This window comes from Panthera pardus, unplaced genomic scaffold (assembly GCF_024362965.1).
Source record: "Panthera pardus isolate Hobbes unplaced genomic scaffold, ASM2436296v1 HiC_scaffold_10, whole genome shotgun sequence".
Lineage (NCBI taxonomy): Eukaryota > Metazoa > Chordata > Mammalia > Carnivora > Felidae > Panthera > Panthera pardus.
This window is the reverse complement of record NW_026526655.1, coordinates 11,467,334-11,487,602: the sequence shown is the minus strand read 5'-3', so window position 1 is coordinate 11,487,602 and position 20,269 is coordinate 11,467,334. Positions and strand designations below refer to the sequence as shown.

General features: G+C 43.2%; 1 protein-coding gene and 1 pseudogene across 2 annotated transcripts; both read right to left on the bottom strand.

Annotated features, from left to right (window-relative positions):
- Positions 1–3,992: 3,992 nt before the first annotated feature.
- On the bottom strand, positions 3,993–16,283 carry TM4SF20 (transmembrane 4 L six family member 20). Of its 2 annotated transcripts, XM_019445711.2 has the most exons (4): positions 16,071–16,283; positions 10,103–10,168; positions 6,745–6,896; positions 3,993–4,572 (listed from the first exon to the last, which is right to left on the bottom strand). In XM_019445711.2, the coding sequence occupies exons 1-4, from the start codon at positions 16,251–16,253 to the stop codon at positions 4,284–4,286; spliced, it is 690 nt and encodes a 229-aa protein (XP_019301256.1). In that variant the 5' UTR covers positions 16,254–16,283; the 3' UTR covers positions 3,993–4,283. The 2 variants fall into 2 exon arrangements, with proteins under 2 accessions (XP_019301256.1, XP_019301257.1); XM_019445712.2 differs by lacking the exon at positions 10,103–10,168.
- A 526-nt stretch (positions 16,284–16,809) lies between these two features.
- LOC109264959 (protein mago nashi homolog) lies at positions 16,810–17,122 on the bottom strand (annotated as a pseudogene).
- Positions 17,123–20,269: the final 3,147 nt, after the last annotated feature.

Here is a 20,269-nt window from a genome sequence, read left to right as displayed (position 1 = left end):
ATACAAGGAGGCATTCCAGGAGATCAGCACAAAAGCTGGGTTTTTTTCCCCTGTTGATTTTTACCAAATCCTGGAGACCTAGAACTTTCTCCTTTAGTGGCTGTGCAGGGGGCAGGAGATAACAGTTCCGTGTCTTGGGCACAGGATCCCTGCATGAAGCTGGGACCTCAAAAGACAACCCCCCCCTCCCCCCCAGGGAAAGGGAAGACGGGAAATCAACTTCCCATCCAGCTTTCGCCTTGTCACAGATCTAAAAACCAGAAGCACTTGAATCAGTCCAAAGCCAAGCTCCATTATGCCAGCCTCCCTCGCCTGGAGGTTGCTCACCACTGTTAGAAGGTGGATTTGGAGTTGAGAGGAACAAATCCATTCCTGGTCAGGAGGGTCAAGAAACACTTCTTAGGTGTTTGAGCTGAGCCTCGAAATGCATGCATATACACGTAGCGATTTCAACAAGCAGAGAAAGAGGAAAGGATTCCTGGTGCAGGGAAAGTGGCAGGAGTGTAGTCAGGGCCAGGCGTACAGAGGTCAGCCCCACGCTCTAGTACAGTGAGCATGTTCCACTGCCTTCAGAGGTGGGTGGTAGGTGGTGGTTGGGGTTTTTTTTCCTACTTCTGGGAATCCTTGTCGATGCAGTAGCGGGTTGTTTACACTTTGAGGGGTAATTTTATGAAAATGTATTTGCCAGAGAGCTCTCCTTCCTTTCTTGAATGAATGTTTTCTAGCGTCTCAATTACAGTGATACTGAAATTGCACTGTCTTTCCTGGGCCTCAAACTCAAAAAAGGTTTAATTCACCATAACTGCTACTTACTTACAACGTGTTACTGTGTCACGAAGTAGACACTCGCGTGTGCACGCCCTGACCCCCTGTGGTAAGTGGGTACAGCAGGAAGGCCGCAGACTCTGACCGTCTGTAAGGAGTTGACCGTCCCGTGGAGAAGGAGGGGGTAAGCCTCTTTAAACAATTAGAGGATTATAAAATGATCTTCTGGAGGGGTGCCTGGGTGGCTCCGTTGGTTAAGCATCTGACTCTTGATTTCCTCTCAGGTCATGATCTCACGGTTTGGGAGTTCGAGGCCCACGCCTGGCTCTGCCGTGGCAGCACAGAACCTGCTTGGGATTCTGTCTCCCACTCTCTGCCCCTCCCCTATTTGCGCTCTCTCTCTCTCTCTCTCTCTCTCTCTCTCTCTCAAAATATATTAAAAATAAGTAAAAAATAAAATTTTATTGAAGAGGAACTTGGGATATATGCTGAAGGATAAGGGAGAGGAGAGTGTTTTGCTGTGGATACAGCCAAAAAAAAGTTTAAAGACTCCAAAACAAGATTGAACATGGGATGAAGTGAAAAAGAATGGGTGAGCTTTGCGAGTGACTACGTGTGTGTGTTACATACATGCATGTGTAAGTGTAGGTACCAGAACAGAGATGCCATGGTCCCCAAAAGATGCTTAACCTCAGGTGGTCTTTGCTGTAGGCATGTAATCCAAGGGAGTCGTTCCCACAAGACTCAAATAGCCACGAGTACTGCCAACCATCCTTTCTTTTGCTCTCAAACAAGAGGCTTAAGTCTCTGTCTTCGTGTCCCTGTGGAGAACTGGGGTCATCCCACCCATCTCCGGGGTGATGAGAAGATTCTGCGCACCACCGCTGACCCTTGTACTGTCCGGTCCGGTGAGCGGTCACGTTCGTTTTACTTGTGTCCTAATTTTATGGCAATTAGCAGGTTGACGCTCATTCAGTCAGCATTGACTCTCCCCAAAAGCTGAGTACGAAAGGTGAGATCCACTCGTTCACTCAACAAAATATTTACAACGGCCCCACCTTGCATCAGGCACTGTACTTTCTACTGAGGATACCAGGAGTGAATAAAAGAGACGTATCTCGGTACCCATGGAGCATATGGTGTTGGGGGGCGGGGGGGCGGGGGGGGGGCGGGGAGTGAAACGTAAGAAGCCACAAATAAAAGTGCTGTTGCCATTGTGATGAGTAGTATCGGTGACGGAATGCTAAAAGGGAGAGTCAAGGGAAATCTTCGTTAGGTGGTGAGGGAAGGCCCCTGAGAACAAGTTGATGGTTGTGCAGAAATCTTTTTTTTTTTCAAGTACAGTGATATTTTTTATTTGTTTGTTTGTTTGTTTTTGGTTGTGCTGCAATCTTAAGAATGAAGAGGGTGCAGCCCGAGAATATATGAGTGGGGGCCGGGGGCTGGGCAGAGGACCGGCCCTGCTAAGGCTCCGAAGCGAGAAAGAGCTAACGAGAGCTAAGCGAGAGCTAAGAAAGAGCTAAGTGGTTGAGAACGACACAGTTCCTGTCTCTTACATTTTCCGGCGGGAACACACACACAACATTTACTTTCCGTTGTGACAGGTATGATGACCATGGTTTGATAAGTGCTACCTTGGTTGGAATCCTGCGCCCTGGGAAGGCTTTCTGGAGTAGGAGATACTAAAGCCAGACCTTAAGGATAAATAATCATATGTGGGGGCGTGGGGAGAGGGTCTTTATGCAGCAGACAGAACCAGAAAGAAATGCCTGTGTGTTCTTGATGTTACCGGTTGGGGATGGGGACGGCTATAATATAGGTATTGAAAATTATTTCTAGAACCTGAAGCCCAGTAAATATACATAATTGAAATCAAATCCAAGAATGATGACATTCAGAAAATGGGATTTTTAGTTTTATCTGTCTTACAACATTTTAATATGGTACATGCATGGTTTTGTTATCGTGTCTCTTAAAGACTGGCATATATAGAAAGCAGCTTTCGAAAGACTGGTTTTTTTCTAGGCATTTATTTTCAAGCGTGAAAGAATACAAACGGGAAAAGAGAAGAATGTAATGGATTGCGATACACCTGTCACCTAAATATAACAATTAACATTTTTCCATTGCTTCATTTTTTGGCTGAAGTATTTTAAAAACATGACATTTCGGGGCACCTGGGTGGCTCAGTCGGTTAAGCGTCCGACTTCAGCCAGGTCACGATCTCACGGTCCGTGAGTTCGAGCCCCGCGTCGGGCTCTGGGCTGATGGCTCGGAGCCCGGAGCCTGCTTCCGATTCTGTGTCTCCCTCTCTCTCTCTGCCCCTCCCCTGCTCGTGCTCTCTCTCTCTCTCTCAAAAATGAATAAACATTTTAAAAAATAATAAAAATAAGAACACTCATGTAAATCTACATTTCTTCAAAAACAAGAACATTTTCTGTATAACCGTTAAACCATTGTCACACCTAAAAATATTAGCAATAATTGTTTAAGAACATCACTGAAACCAGTTCTTATTTATTTCTTTATCCATCCATCTACGTGTCTATTAATGTTTATTTTGAGAGACAGCATGAGTAGGGGAGGGGAGGGGTCAAGAGAGAGAGAATCCCAAGCAGCCTGTCCGCGCAGAGGCTGGCATGGGGCTCACTCTCAAGAACCGTGTGATCATGACCTGAGCTGAAATCAAGAGTAGGAGGCTTAACCGACTGCACCACCCATGTGCCCCCTATTTATTTTTTTAAGTAATCTCTACGCCCAATGTGGGTCTCGAACTCACAACTCCCAGATCAAGAGTCGCACACTCACCGACTGAGCCCTCCAGGCATCGCCCCCCAAACCAATCCTTGTACACGTCTCCCCAGTTATCCCTGATAGAGTCCGCAAGATGCATTTCATTGAATCAGGCCTCTTAATCTAGAGTAGCACCCTCTGCCCATCACGCCTTTTATTCTCCCGTATATTTTCTTGTTGAAAACTGGGCTATTGTCTGTTCAATGCCCACCTTTGGGGTTTGTCCTAGTGTGTCCTCTTCCCCATATTGTGAGCTAGAAATTAGGTCTAAAAACATTCAGGTTATCTGTTTATTCTTTTTTTTATTTCAAGTATAAAGAAATATAGTAAAACAAGTTCTATATTTTCACTTCCAGGACAACTGTTCCTTCCTGTCCTCCCTCCCTCCCCACCCCCTTTTCCTTCCCCCTCTCTCCCTTCTCCCTCCACACACAAGAATATAGTCCTTAAAAATTCAAATAGTACAGAAGTACCGAAACCTACAAAACAAACTGAAAACTTCTCTCAGCCTTTCCTCCAAGTCAACCACTGATGATTGCTCTTGCTTGATACGTGAAAGGCTGATTTTTTTTTCTTTTTTAACCACCTCAAAAGTGACTTTTGGCCTAAAAAGATTCCTGTAGCTTCCTAGACGCATTCCGCTATTGAACTTCTGAAAGAGTGTCTTTTAAACGCAATCCCCAGATGATTCAAACTGCTAAGATTCCCACCTGATTGCCACAAAACTACACAATCCTACTTCTCCGCTTAGTGACTCCACACAGACAGCCGAGAAGACCGATGGCCATCTGACTGAGCCCACACATGAGCTCGAGAATCCCCACAAGCAGCAGGCCCAAGAACACTGAAAAATGGATCATCCTGTGTCTGTTTTCTTTAGAACTGAAGTTCAAGCTATAGCGTCCACCATCACTGGCCCTGGTGCCACTGAGGGTGGGATCAGTGACCTCAGCAGGAGCCACGCAGGACTCTCTGAAGAACCACTGTAGATCGAAGGATTCTGGATGGATGTTGCTGAAACACAAGAAACGAGAGAAGATATTCAGGAATATCATCGTGAAGAAAGAATGCAGCATTGTGCTGTTTCTTACACTCACAGAAAAGGACGAGTATAATAAAACACAAGTACCTCGAGGGGCACCTGGGTGGCTCGGTCGGTTAACCGTCGACTTTGGCTGAGGTCGTGATCTCATGGTTTGTGAGTTCAAGCCCCGCGTCGGGCTCTGTGCTGACAGCTCAGAGCCTGGAGCCTGCTTCCGATTCTGTGTCTCCCTCTCTCTCTGCCCCTCCCATGCTAATGCTCTGTCTGTCTCTCTCTCTCAATAATAAATAAACATTAAAACACACACACACACACAACTACTTTGAAATACTGTGCCCAAAAACTATAGCTAAGTTCGAGGTTTCTGGTCATGTGTCCATGTACTGTGATAGCTACAAAACTTTCGTTGATTATATAGCCCATCATTCTATAGCGCCTGCTCTTAGGTTGAACCATATGAAATTTGCTATGTCAGAAATGGTTGAATATTCATCTCCTGTGGTTCAACCTAATTATACAGGCGTTCTACTTGCTAAAGACATGCAAATCAAGGAGGCACCTCTTTCGTGGAGCTCAATCCTTCGTGCAAAACTGCAATGATGTATCTGCTCTTAAGCGAGATGTGCAACTTCTGACAAAAGGCATGTTCAGTATGTCTGATTACCATCCATCCGTGCCCACTGTAACCAGGTCTGGAAAATGAGAGCTTCTAGCCCTAACACGAACCGTCCTAAGATGATGTTTCCTCAGTTTACTATGGAGTAAGGCTAAGTGTTCTTAGACAGTTTGCATTTCTGGATCCCAGAGCTGACATTTATCCGGGGAAGATGACAGTATTTTCAGCGCATAGAATAGGCGTGTGCTTTCTGCGGTTTGCCAGCAAGTGTAGGATCGCTCTTGTAACTGTTTACTCTCTGTAACTGTCTGTGTCCCCAACTAGAGTGACTCTTATCTGCAGAGCTTAGCCTGGTGTATGCTGACTTGTCCTCTCCGAAGGACTAAATGTGCACAGCACCTGTGCCTACAATCTCTGATTTTAAACTTCGGATCTATTAGGAAACGGAATGTTTTTGAATTTTGATTCACGGCAACTGCAGTCTGCAAATTTTGAGAGATTTTTATTTTTTATTTAAAAAAATTGTTAATGTTTATTTTGGAGAGAGAGACAGAGGGCAAGCAGGGGAGGGGCAAAGAGAGAGGGAGACAAAATCTGAAGCAGGCTCCAGGCTCTGAGCTGTCAGCACGGAGCCTGATGTGGGGCTTGGAACTCATGAACTGTGAGATCATGACCTGAGCCGAAGTTGGAGGCTCAACCAACTAAGCCACCCAGGTGCCCCCGAGAGATCTTTATTTTTTAATGTAGCAAGATAAGAGGAAATGAGGGGGAAATTTTTTTTCACATAATTCCAAAAGCGAATTCTGATTATTTTCCAAACTGAGAAACCTATAGGTAACTGATGGAGTAGGTTGTTCTGTTCTTCCAGTTTTACAAATTCAGTGCTTAGATTCAGGCACAGAACCATCTTACAAGACTGAAATGAGCCATTTACAAGTAACTTCAGTGTTGTGGCTGTAGGCGTTAGAGTGGATTCATTCCTGTGCCTACGGTATATTTATAGTAAGTGCATGAATCTTTTGACTGCTTTGTTTCTTTTAGGGCTTATAAGGAAGGTTCTAGATTTTATGTATTGTGTTTTTAGTCAACTTTTTAAATTATAAAGGTAACATACGCTTAGGACTTAGACATTTAGTTAGTTCAGAAGTGTAGAAAGTCAACGCTCCCTTCACTTCCCCAGGGCATCTTCCGTTACCATTCTCCAAAGATCAAAGCTAAATTTCTGGCGTATATTTCTCGGAATTCTTGATACACATACACCTAGGCAGCCACGGATTTTTAAAAGACCAGGATGAGCCATCTGAGGCAACTACTCCTTTTAGACAGGATCACCCCCAAAGCATTCTGAACGTAGTGGTTCCTCCGTTTCTGTGAGATTGTGGCAATCGGGGAAAATGTGCTAAATCCCTAAGAGTGTGTGTCCCAGCCACGCCATCAAAGAACAACGTGGGCCCCATGTCAACAGCACACTCTTCTCGTGTAACTAGCTGCAGCATGTAAGACAGTCCGTGAAAATCAGGTGACTCACCTTAAGTTGTTGAATGAAAATTCACAACTGGAAGTGCTGTTCACTTGAGAGTTACAAATGAGAGGGCCTTCCGAGAGAGCCCGGAGAGATACTAACATGCAGTACACGGCACCAATGACTGTGATCACATTCAGAAGTGATGACAGAAGCATCTGAAAAACAAAGGAGGCGCCGACCGGCACATGTTCTTACACGTTTGCTCCTGGCCTGTTTCAAGTCTCAGCATCTCGCGCAGGCTTCGGTTCAACTGCTGCTGTTCCCCGGCCACCCCGCAGCCCCAGGTCTTAAGATCTCGGTTTGCTTGGGTCTGAATTATAAAAGAACAAAGAGGGTGACGTCCCTGCCATTTGATTAGACTCACGAAAAGGTTGTGGGGCTTGCCACTGTCTCTGGGAACTCTGCGCTTTTGTATACCGGAGGCTTTTCCGTTTCAAGGGACCACTGAAATCTGGTACCTTCTCCCCGTTGTGTGTACTTTCTACTTCACAGAACCTTGACTACATCCTAAGCACACACATTTTGGTGTCTGGTCTCCTGACTCCCAAATCTTTCATCCAGATTTGGTCCTGATGCTGTGAGTGGCCCTGCATTGTGCAGGGATCAGTCAACAGTGTAGTGTTCGAACAGGGTTTAGATACTAGTACCATTCCTCTCCCCCCCACCGCCCCCTACCGCCCACCAACACCAACCCGGCTCCACATTGTTGACAACCAAAAGTGTCCTGGACATTGCCGAAGGTCACCTTGGCGGGGGCAGAACTGCCCCCCCTTGGAGAACCATACTGTGTTCGAGACAAAGATTATAAGCCTTTAAGCATCTTTCGTTTCATGAACGAGAGCCAGAGAAAGGAGAAAAAAGTGTGAAATTTGCCCATAGGAAATGTTACGGCCCAAGCGAAAGTTTGTATAGGTCTACCTTTTCCAAAAAGAAGCTCCATATTGTTTCAGTGACGTTGTTAGTCAATGATAATCACGACTTAAAGTCTACAGAAATGAAGGGAAGGGGTACATGTCCTTTTCCTTTGATGTGATAATATTGCCACTCCTAGAGGGTTTAGGAGACCTAATGCGTAAGCAGAATAAGCAGTTACCTACATAGTGTATGTTGTGGGATGTTGGGCTTTACATATATCATTTAGCCCTTTTAATAACCCCCCAAGAGATAGATACAATTATTCCCACTTCATGGATGAGAAAACTATAATTCAGGGAGGTTGGTGAACTTGTCAGGATCTCACGGAAATGCTAGCGCTCGGGTTTTAATCACGACACCAAAATCCTTCCAGCCGAAAGCGAAGAATGATGCATTTGGAGTCTAATTCCAATCCGGATTCTTCTGTACTACTGTGGCCTGTGCAAGTTGCTTCACTTGCTCATCAAGAAGTGCGCTGTTGATGTTTTAGGTCATTTATTATTTCTGACTTCTCATCGCTACAAAGGGGCCTGGCTTTAGAAAAGTGACTCTGGGGATCTGAATTTGCCCGAGTCGGGGTTCGTTTAAATGACTCAGCAAAACCAAAGCATTTGGAAACAAAATCAAGAAGCGACCAAGGGAAGGAGCGAGGAAGAGTTGAGTCGGGGGAGATAGTAGGAACAGTTAATACAGAAGCCAAGCCTTGGTGACCCCATCTCCCACCCCAAGATCCAGCCTTTCTCACTTTTATGACGCTTTGGTCTTTTCTAGACTTGGAAGATGCCTGGTCTGACTTAAACGCAGGCTTCCCATAGCTGCCACCAAGTGAGAAAAGTGCTTAGGAACGCTTTATTGCATCTAGTCAATATAAGCTGGAAATTTTAATTAAGTAGGCAGCCTCACTATCATTGATAGAACATGAGCAGTATTATTCAACACGCCCCTCCTCCACCACCGCCTTGGCACTCCAGAGTTCCTGCAGCTCGTTGGCACGTAATAATCTGTAATGTTGCTGAAGCATGACTTCCAGTGATTTTCAAGCACGGTGTGGGGGAGCAAAGCCTGGTGTGTTAAGCCCAACACCGGCGTGAAAGGCATCTTGGTTATTCTGAACTCACTGCCCTCCAAGGACAAAGAAAAATGATCATTGAAAAGATGGCTAATTTGCCATTAAAGGATATGTCGGGGAACAAAAGATTCCTAATGGAAATATGATTGGAGAGAAAAATCTAGATAAGTGTTCTGACATTTTGGCGTTCAGGGATTTAGAAATATCTCAAGTGTCTTTCTTAAGAATGTAAGTACAATAGTGAGGTAATACAAAGTCAAACTGCAAATTATGATTTAGAAAGTACCAGAGGGGGGAAACTGAAAACTAATATATACTGAATACCTATAGTGTATCAGGAACAAAGATGGACTATAAACAATTAGAAAGTAATTATAAGCCTAGATAAATATCAAATGTCAAAAGGTAAATTTTAAAAATATAAATTTTCTGTTATGGATATAAATATGTAATACAGATATAAGTATGTATGCTTTAAAAAACTGGTTCTCACCCCTGGGATCACAATTAGAATCACCTAGGGTATTTTTGAAAAATACTGAATCTCTGGGAGCCAGCTCAGCCAGGAATATTTACTGTGACTGCTTGTTTATTAATTGATCCCCCTTCCTTAGAGATTATTGGAAGCCCTCGGTGTTACTTAATAGCAATGGTCACGGCATAAATAGTGTAAAGATTGTGAATTTTGGAGTCTGATGGATTTGGATGCAAATTCACCTACTGGCTACGCTGGCAAATTATTTGCTTTCTCTGAGGATCAATTTCTCGGTCAGTGAAACAGAGATCATAATACTTCCCACTTAGTGCCTTTGAGAGCATTAAATAAGAATATCGAGTTGGAATATCGAGTTCTGAGCATAGTAACAGAAGGTTAATAAGTATTACCTTCCTTTCCTTTTAACTTACCTACAATTTTGTATATAATAGGTACATACTACATGTTTGAGAAAATAACCCGTTATCTTCTTTATACTGGATAAGGACAATTCTCCCGATCGTAGCAAGCCAGTCTTTCACAGAACTGAGGATACACTTTCCCAAAGTATTTTATACGCGCCACAAAAAATAACAAATATTTGAGAATTATGAAATCGACTGGGGCTCTGGGTATGACTTACAAATCCCCTTTCTTTGAAAACCTTTAGTGACAACTGAAGATTGAGGAAAGGTCTGAAGGCTGGACCTCAAAGGTAAATTTTTGTGGGGAGAGAAAAAAAAGAAACTGAAAAAGAAAAACTTCGCACTTTCCATATTATCGTGTAATCGTTGCAAATGGCACGTCGCTAAGCCTGTGGTCCTGCCACTGACGGTTTGGGAAGCTTTGCTGCTACATCAGCAACTGCTCATGCGCTTTGGCCCCGACGGGACTGTACTCACTCCAATTCTGTTGTTGCAACACGCTCTCTTTCTTGCTGCCAAGGACATTGTTGTTGCCGGAATGACCTGGAAATCACATCAGCAGACAGGATGAGCATTGTGTCTTCTCATCAGATGAAAAAGCAGTAACCCCCACTCCCGCCAAGTTGTGGGAAATCAAGTCTCGAGAGAACCAACGGGGAAATTTGGCAACATCTCCTGATATCGGGGCCCCCGTTTCAACCACAAAGATGAGGGAGTTCAGGATAACGGCTTCAAACCCTCCCATCTACATTCTGGCTCTACTCTCATCTTTAGAGAGACTCGGATTTTAAATGGAATGGAATGAGTTATTTATCCATTATTTTGGAAGGAACGCTCCTGGAAGAATTGTTTGCACCATCCAAAATTCCCTTTTCTTCTCTTTTTTTTTCTTCTTCTTGTTTTAAGTTACTATAATCTACAACCACTTATCCAATTTCCCAAAAATCGCATGAGTTAATCTGGGAAGCGCCCAGAAAGGAAATTGTGGGGCTGGCAGTTGGGAAGTAAGAATTCTGTCACCACCCTCTCCCATTTCCTAAGTTTCCTCATACCCCCCGAGGTCACCACTGTCTAGCTAGTTACCAAGCTTATGATCCGAGCATTCTTTTTGGTTCCACATTCTCCTTTCTGCTTGTGTGTCCATGATGGGTAATGATCTCACTTTACACTGATGTTCAGGAATCCTGTCTATAATGCATTCTGTGTCGAGGGAGATACACAATGCTGAGGAAAGCTGTAAGAAATGATGCCGCATTTTCGGGATGAGGCTTCAATTTTTAGGACTACCTAGTCAGCGGCTCTGACTAGAAATTCTTCCCGGAAAAAGTGTCGTATCATTGAAGAGCGACATGTGAATTACTTCCTTCTGCTTAAGAAATGTTAGCCATGAGGTTTTTCTGCCTTCTCAGCATAGCTGCCCTGAAAGTAGTTCTCTTTTTTCCTTCCACTCTTGCTTTCTAATGTTTCATTGAGTTCTAACAAGGGGCCAGGTACCGTTGTAGGTGCTGAACATGTTTTAGTTCATGCCAGCCTCATAACAATCCTCTGAGGTAGGAACTATTATTATTCCCATTCTACCCGTGAAAAAACTGAGACACAGAAAGTTCGAGTGACTTGCCTAAGAGAGTGGACGAGTTGGGAGCCAAAGCTGGACATTTGGGTTCCAGAGCCCAGACTCTTTATTTATTCTCTTATTCTGAGAGAGGCAGAGAGAGGGAGGGGTGGGCAGAGAGAGAGACAGAGAGAGAGAGAGAGAGAGAGAATCTCAAGCAGGCTTTGCGCTATCAATGCTGAAATCAAGAGTCGGACACTTAACCAACTGAGCCACCCAGATGCCCCCAGAGCCCAGACTCCACCACGATTCCACCCTGGCCAATCCTGACAATTCTCCTGTCTTCCTACAGAGAAGCTGTCCATTCACCTCCTTCCCCCGCCCCCGTCCCACTTCATCCTTCCTCCCACACACCCCCTTGGCTCCTCCCGCCCTCCTCTTCTAACTGTTCCTTCCCTGATGCTTCTTTTTAAGCCCCCATCCACCTTTGTCCTTTAAGAACAGGTTTAAGATTTACTTACACCTTACAAGGCAGCCTTCCTGACGAACTTCACCCCACCCTGACCAGGTGCTGACTCCACGTCACTTGTGGGGACTGCTGTATTGTTATCAAGCTTTGCTTGCCTATTGCCTTGAACACCAACACCCTTGTAATTCAGGAGGCACGTAGGTATGACAGCCAAGCCACTCAGGGGCACAGCTGAGAACCCCCAAAGGGAAAAGAAACTTCAGCCCCCAAATAGGCGTCAGCATTGATAGACTAAGCTTCTTTTGTTGTATTCATAAGCTATACTGTCTTCTGAACTTCAGGACAAATCATTTAGGACAAAACCGGCACTGTGCCCCCCCCATCTTTTTTTTTATAAATAAAGTTTTATCAGAATACAGCCATGCCCATTCACTGACATATTTTGTGCAGCTGCTTTCACACATCAATGGTACAGTTGAGTAATTGTGAGAGACTGTCTGGCTCACAAAGCTTAAAATACTGTCTGGCTCCTTATAGAACAAAATTCCCAGCCCCTGATTTAGAAATGTAATGAATATGTTAAAGTTGGAACAACATTAAGTTACAACTTAAATGGATAAATCATTCCCTTTTCCCTATCGATGTAAATTAAACCAACTTTCTTGAGGATTAATTTATTTCAGAGCTGCTGAACATCTTCTTTCGTAATTCTTTTCCCTTGCAAAGGTGTTTTATAACATAACAATGACTGACAGTATGTGAATTCTCACCCAGTTGACTTCATGACATCTTTTTTTTTTTTTTTTTTTTTTTTTGAGAGGGAGAGCATAAGAGAGCATGAGACAGGGAGGGACAGAGAGAGAGAGAGAGAGAGGGAGAGAGAAAATCCCAAGCAGGCTCTTCACTGTCAGCAGAGCCCGATGCAAAACTCCATCTCACAACCCTGGGATCATGACCTGAGCCAAAATCGAGCCAGGGGCTCAACCGACTGAGCCACCCAGGCCCCCCAGCTTCATGACATCTTAACACATCTTTGTTACGTGATTATGGGTAACTTAATAACTCACTGTAGCTCAACCATTTTGCCCAGTCAGAGTTTTGGGAGTTGGAGGGGCTCTTTATGAAATGGACAGTAAAATGTGATTTGATTTGATTTTTGTTTAAGTAAAGTCTACATCCCATGTCAGGCTTGAACCCACAACCCTGAGATCAAGAGTTGCACGCTCCACCAGCTGAGCCAGCCAGGTGCCCATGGACAGTAAAATGTGAAAGTATATGTGTACATAGGTGACTGAATTATAAGTCTTCCAGATAATCTCCTGTGATCATTAGTAGTTATGAGAATACTCTTTCTCTTCAATTCCTAAGCATGAGTTTGTGTGAAATTAAAAATCTCGATAGATTTTTTTTTAATTTTTTAAGATGTTTATTTTTGACAGAGACCGAGCACGAGGAGGGGAGGGGCAGAGAGAAAGGAAGACACAGAAACTGAAGCAGCTCCAGGCTCCGAGCTGTCAGCACAGAGCCTGATGCGGGGCTTGAACTCACGAACTGCAAGATCATGACCTGAGTTGAAGTCAGACACTTAACCGACTGAGCTACCCAGGCACCACAATAGATTTTGTTTTTAGAAAGAAATAGTATTGTTCATTTTTTTTCTTACAGAAACACATACTTTTATCCAGTTTTAGAAGTAAGGTAGTATATGATTTGGTAAATGAAGTACAAGAGAGCTTTTAGATCATTGAAACTCTGATAAAATGCAAACTTTGGGGATTTTTCTATGTACTTGAATGTGAGAATAACACACAAAGCCATAGCTCAGCATAAATACAAAAATTATATTTTGAAAACTCTTGTTATATGTAATATTTCTAATGTGTTTAGCATTCAACAACTTGTTCTCTGTTAAGACTTGTTCTGTGTTAATTAATGATATTTAATATATTACCATTATGTAATAAGTACACTCAATGAGTAAGCATAATTAAGATGAGACTTCCAACTAACTCATATAAAATAAAATGGCCTTTCTATTTTTAGAGGATGGACTTCAAGTCTTTTTTTTTTAGTACCTGAAAAAAATAACACGTATTGATTTTTCCACTTAGGAGATAATGGTTGAAAATAATTACGCAACATCTTTACTCTTGGTTATGGTTTCAAAAGATGAAAAAGTTCGCCTCTCTTTTGAGTAAATCATAAAACCATAAAATGAGTGTGTATTTTATGAAATAATCAATAATGAATTCCCCAGTTTTTATTATTAGCTACTTCCTGCAAAGTCCCATTTTTGAAAAAAGTTTAAAATACCTTAGCAATTTTAGAAAGATTTCAAGAACTAGGACAAAAGTGCTATCACAAGCAGTGAATTCTTCCTTATTAACGTTTCTTTGTATTTAGAAGTGTAGTAAGAGATCCACATTTTGAACGATTCCCTTTGAAAAAGATATTCTTCCAGGTCCTATATATAGCCAAGGATCAGGAAAATGTACCTGCATTCTGAGCCTTTCTATCATCCACCAGTTTGCTTGTGAGCCTAGCCTAGAGTTTGAAGCTCAGTCTGTAAGAGACATGTTGAAATTTTCAAGGAGCTGTTTGCTGCTTTGATGACCTTCTACAATGCTGCGCAACAGAGATAACCTTGTGTGATTCTGGTACCTCATTAATGTTTATTGAGGATGATAAAGTGCAATCGTAGAACCAGAAAGTCCAGATCCTCTGGAACTGTTTCACAGATTTTGTCACCTCTTTATCCTTCAGTTTCCTGGCCACTTAAATGTGTGAATTACGTTCTGGATTTCATCTTTCCCCTTTGTCAGTTGGAGACAGTCGTTGAGAATGATGGTGCTAATACTGGTGGAAAACAAACCTTTGGAATCAGCTACATCTGGGATTGAGTTTCACCCCTACTATGTGACCTTGTTAACATTCCTAACCTTCTGTGTGCTGATCAGTCAAAATACAAGTAATAATATCTACTTGGCCAGATCATCAGAGAGATGAAATGAACTAGTGTAAAGCATGACCCCCAGTAGCTGGCGCTTAACGGTACTCTCTGTGCGTCTTTCACTCTGTCTTCATCCCCTCTCTTCTTCCTCTCCCTCTCCCCCCACCAAAATAAGCATACATAGAACATAGCTGTGCACTATCACTACCTGAGGCTCCATTAATGCTAGCAAGAAATTCTTTTCAATGGGGGTGGGGTTTATAGTAGAACCAATTTATATTTAAAATTACATGAGTTACCCTAATGGATTAGGAACTTTTAGGGTTTTCATGGACATTGCCATCATTGATTAAACTTGGCCTGCTGTGGGCGCCTGTGTGGTTGGTTAAGTGTCCGACTTCAGCTCAGGTCATGATCTCATGGTTTGTGAGTTCGAGCCCCACGTCGGGCTCTGCGCTGACAGCAAGGAATCTGCTTGGGATTCCCTGTCTCTCCCTGTCTCTCTGTCTCTTTATCTCTCTCTGCCCTTGGCACATGTTCTCTCACACACTCTCTCTCAAAGTAAATAAATAAGCTTAAAACAAACAAACAAACAACACTTGACCAGCTAGCTGCTCCTGGCTGCTGGTCTAAGCAGATGCAAGGAAGCTCATGCCATTCAAGTGGAGAGAAACTTCTAGAAGGGCAGAAAGCAGACACAAGGATTGGCAGTTGCATCGCGGATGAGCGCTATTGATCACTTTCTCTCAGCCTGGAAGAGAAGTCCCATGGTGGTTGGAAGAAATAGCCCTTTGAGCAACTTTTTCTACCTAGAACAAGGTGAACAGATTGCTCACGATGTTAAAGGAAAAGAAACCATCAACTTTGGGCGGAATGCTTCCTAAAATGGCTTTCTGGTGCCAGAGTAGTCTCAAATCCAGCGTGCCAGCCAAAGGAGGATTTTTTATCTAAAGCTTAATATCTAATGACCCACGAGTGTTCTCATCTAAGTCTGGGATAAGACCAGAAGCAGTAACATGATCATCATCATTCACACACACACAGACACACACACACACATCCAAACAAAAGCTCATTTCTCTGGCTTTAACCAGAGTCCCTTTATGGGTAGCATTTCCCACCCCATATTCCTGTGAATACTTAGAGACAAGCATTGGCAAAGGAAAGCTGAGGGAATGGATTCAAAACATCCTGAACACAATAAAGAACAGCGTTACATGTGAAGAAATATGATCGGTACGAACCCACCCAACGTTTATCAAATTATTAATTTTTTTGCCCGAGCCCCCTGGCCTGTACTCCAGTTTACTTAAATTGTCGGTCTTCACTTAATGCCAGTATAAATTAATACCATTCCACTCCTCCTGACAGCATCCCCAGCCAAGACGTGGCCCACCAGCAAGCTAAAAGTCTTTAGAAGCTGGGTAAAATAGACAGGCCTTTCCCGAAATCAGGCCAAGTAAACGTTACTCACCATCAGCCCTGCTCCTATAATTCCTGGGAACCACCACTCAAAGCAAGAGATGGGGTTTTGAAGAAACTGGCCTTCATCAACTAAGTTGACAATTAGAGGGATTGCGTTGAGGGTTATTCCCAGTAGAAGTAGAACCAGCAAGGTGAATCCATTACAGGATGTCCATCCTTCACAGCAGGTCATGGTCAGTCCCCGGTTCAACGAGAAACCCTGTCAAAGTGGCTGTTTGGGTGGCGCTGCCTTGCCTTTTATCCTGAGCCTTCTAGTTAAAGTTTAGAACTTAAGAAAAATAATTGCGGGAAGTAGTTCAGAGTCCAGCAGGGCAGGACGTTATTATGAGAACCGTTAAGGAAGTAAATTGGGGTTTATTTGCACTTCGTTATGTATTTGTTAAAAACAAGCTTTTATAGTTTATAATAAAATGTTTCCCTGATAGACACAAAAATTTCCTGATAATGATTAAAAACAGCCACTCCCACCCACCCCACACACAAACTTGTGTCCACCCCAGTATCCAATCTACACTGGCTTGATCTTTTTAAAAAGTTTACTTATTTAAAGAGCGAGAGCAAGTATCAGTAGGGGAGGGGAAGAGAGAAAAGGGAGAGAAGCCCAAGCAGGCTCCTCGCTGTTAGCACAGATCTCGACATCGGGCTCCATATCACAACCTTGACTGAAATCATGAGCTGAGCCTAAATCAAGAGTCAGACGATTAACTGACTGAGCCACCCAGACGCCCCTACACTGGCTTAATCTTGAAGTGTCATCCAGTAAGACTGAAGACAAAACACTTCAGGTCCTGGGCAAGACAGTAAAGCACCAGGACGCCTTCTGGATCCTTGGATTGAATGACATCCATGAGAGCCAATCTTTGATGTGGTCGAAGAAACGTGTTCATCTGCAATGACAATTTCAAGCTCCTGCCAGCGCACCCTGTCAGCAGGAGGCCACAAAGCGTCGTCCTCTCAGGCTTTTTCATTGTCATTAGTTATTCTCCTCGGTTGCCGTATCACACATTTATGTACGTAAGCCTCTTTTTCTGATCATAACATCATTTGTATAATTGCTGTTGTTGGCACACCTCAATTTCCTGTCAGGTAGGAACCACAACTGCAGGAACTCTTGGTCGAACTTGCCCTTGTGACCCACATAATAACACAGATAAAGGTCACTCTCCGTGACTCCATAGGACAAGGAAAGGGGGGGGGGGGAAGGGAATCTGTAGTATGTGTTCGATACATTTATGCAAGAAAATAAAGAGATGAAAACTAAAAAAAAAAAAAAAGATGGGTTTAAGATATGCTTCTCTAATATATTTGACTAGTATGCCTTATAAAAAATAAGAACAAGAATATCCATTTTACATGATTTTTTTCTGTTGTATTGATATTATTACCACCTGTGGAAGTTCCTTATTTGGAAAACGTTCAATAATAAAATGAATATATATGGGATGCCTGGGTGGCTCAGTCGGTTAAGTGTCCGATTTCAGCTCAGGTCGTGATTTCACAGTTTGTGAGTTCCAGCCCCGTGTCAGGCTCTATGCTGACAGCTCAGAGCCTGGAACCTGCCTTGGATTCTCCCTCTCTCCCTCTCTCTCTGCTCCTCCCCTGCTCATGCTCTCTCTCTCTCTCTCTTTCTCTCTCTGTCTCTCAAATAAACATTAAAAAAAATAATAATATGGATGGAACTGGAGTGTGTTATGCTAAGAGAAATTAGAGAAAGACAAATATCATATGACTTCACTCATGTGGAATTTAAGATACGAAACAGATGAACATAAGGGAAGGGAAGCAAAACTAATATAAAAACAGGGAGGGGGACAAAACACCAGAGACTCTTAAATATACAGAACAAACTGAGGGTTGCTGGTGGATGGGGGGATGGGCTAAATGGTCAAGGAGCATTAAGGAGGACACTCGTTGGGATGAGCACTGGGCGTTATATGTAGGGGACGAATCATTGGATTCTACCCTGAAATCACTATTGCGCTATATGCTACGTAACTTGGATGCAAATTTAAATTTTTTAAAAAATATTAAAAAAATAATAATAATAAATAAAATGAAATACAAAAGTTCTCGTGCTAATTGGCCATCCGTGGGTCAACAAGAGGGCTCTGCTTGTGGTAATGACTGAGAGATTCAGGCTGACAGAGGCACAGCCATCTCTACCCCGGCTCTCACAACTATAGAGGCAGAGTAAAAAGATGCGGGGAGCCACATACGAGGTCTTAAGGTTTTTGTCCAGAAGAGATCCACATCACCTCTTGCCACATTTGCTTGGCCAAGAAATGCTTGCCACATTTGCTTGGCCAGTTATGCTTGAGTTCAAGTGGGTGATGAGATACAAACCAATGTGTGTCCGGAAGAGATTCAAACATTAGGCGGCTCTAATGCCTCCCATGCCTTCCTTCTGCCCCCGAGTGGTCCCCATTCCGGCCCGGAGCAGGCATGCAGCGGATGCTGTTGGGAATGACGAATGGCTGAGTGAGTGCAGAAGTGGAGTCGGTGTCATCCACAAGCTCAGGCGTCATGGTCTCAGAGAGTGGCACCCCAACCTGCAGAAGCAGGAGGGCATGGGGCAGGTGTTACACTGGGCGTGTCTGATAAGGGACGCCGAAGCGTTAGTTCCACGTTGGGGTCCAAACAGAAAATGACTCTTCGTACCAAATGGGTTAAGCATCCCCCACCCATCACCATAGCACACAAACCTCTGAAAATGACGGAAGGAACACCAGGACAGAGCACTACCCTTCAGTGGCGCTGTGAGAAGGGGGATAGTCCCGTTGAATGGTTTGTATACTTCTGCATGGTTGAGGTTATCTAGAATAATTTCATATTTATTTTATCAAAGTTCACTGCGAGAAACTACCATGCCGCTGAGTTATATAGATTATATGGCTACAGAATTGTAATAATATATAAGTAAATTATGTATTTATTACTGAGATAACTGCATGGGAAGAGGTAGTTACTTATTTTAGCAGGCAGACTAGGCAACTTCACATGCTTTTCCATCCCCATAAGGAGTTGAATTACAGAACTCTTTAGGTATTGGGGTGTTCAAAGGGACCTGAACTTGTTGGACTCTACCTAACTTCTAGACTCTTTGCCAGAGGACCAAAACTAAGTAGCATGATTTGGTAGTGGCCATAACAAAGCCTACTTCCACTTGGCTTTGGTAGTCTTTCCACTTGTAGCTAAGAGTAGGTACCTGAAAAATTGTGTAAAAATGTAGAAATATAATCTGTATTATCAAGGGAAAGATATTTAGGGATAAAGCAGGAAAGGGAATCCACTTACAAATGAAGAGAAGCAATATAGCAGACAACTTTTTTAAATTTTATTTTTTATTTATTTATTTTTTTAACGTTTATTCATTTTGGAGAGACAGAGAGAGACAGAGTATGAGCAGGGAAGGGGCAGAGAGAGAGGGAGACACAGAATCTGAAGCAGGCTCCAGGCTTTGAGCTGTCAGCACAGAGCCCGACGCGGGGCTCGAACTCACAAACTGTGAGATCATGACCTGAGCCGAAGTTGGACACTCAACCTGCTGAGCCACCCAGGCGCCCCTATTTTTTATTTTTAAAAATTTACATCCAAATTAGCATATAGTGAAACAATGATTTCAGGAGTAGATTCCTTAATGCCCCTTACCCATTTAGCCCATCCCCCCTCCCACAACCCCTCCAGCAACCCTCAGTTTGTTCTCCATATTTATGAGTCTCTTCTGTTTTGCCCCCTCCCTGTTTTTATATTATTTTTGTTTCCCTTCCCTTATGTTCATCTGTTTGGTCTCTTAAAGTCCTCATAGGGGTAAAGTCATATGATTTTTGTCTTTCTCTGACTGACTAATTTCACTTAGCATAATACCCTCCAGTTCCATCCACGTAGTTGCAAATGGCAAGATTTCATTCTTTTTGATTGCCGAGTAATACTCCATTGTATATATATACCACATCTTCTTTATCCATTCATCCATCGATGGACATTTGAGCTCTTTCCATACTTTGGCTGTTGTTGATAGTGCTGCTATAAACATGGGGGTCCATGTGTCCCTTCGAAACAGCACACCTGTATCCCTTGGATAAATGCCTAGTAGTGCAATTGCTGGGTTGTAGGGTAGATCTATTTTTAGGTTTTTGAGGAACCTCCATACTGTTTTCCAGAGTTGCTGCACCAGCTTGCATTCCCACC

Bases quoted from the DNA above. Each gene is read 5' to 3' on its own strand.
- TM4SF20 (XM_019445711.2), bottom strand. From the start codon at position 16,253: ATGACCTGCTGTGAAGGATGGACATCCTGTAATGGATTCACCTTGCTG. The intron at 10,169-16,070 runs GTGAGTAACGTT...TGTGATTTCCAG, and splicing joins TTATAGGAGCAGGGCTGATG to GTCATTCCGGCAACAACAAT. The intron at 4,573-6,744 runs GTGAGTCACCTG...CTTGTGTTTCAG, and splicing joins TTTTCATTCAACAACTTAAG to CAACATCCATCCAGAATCCT.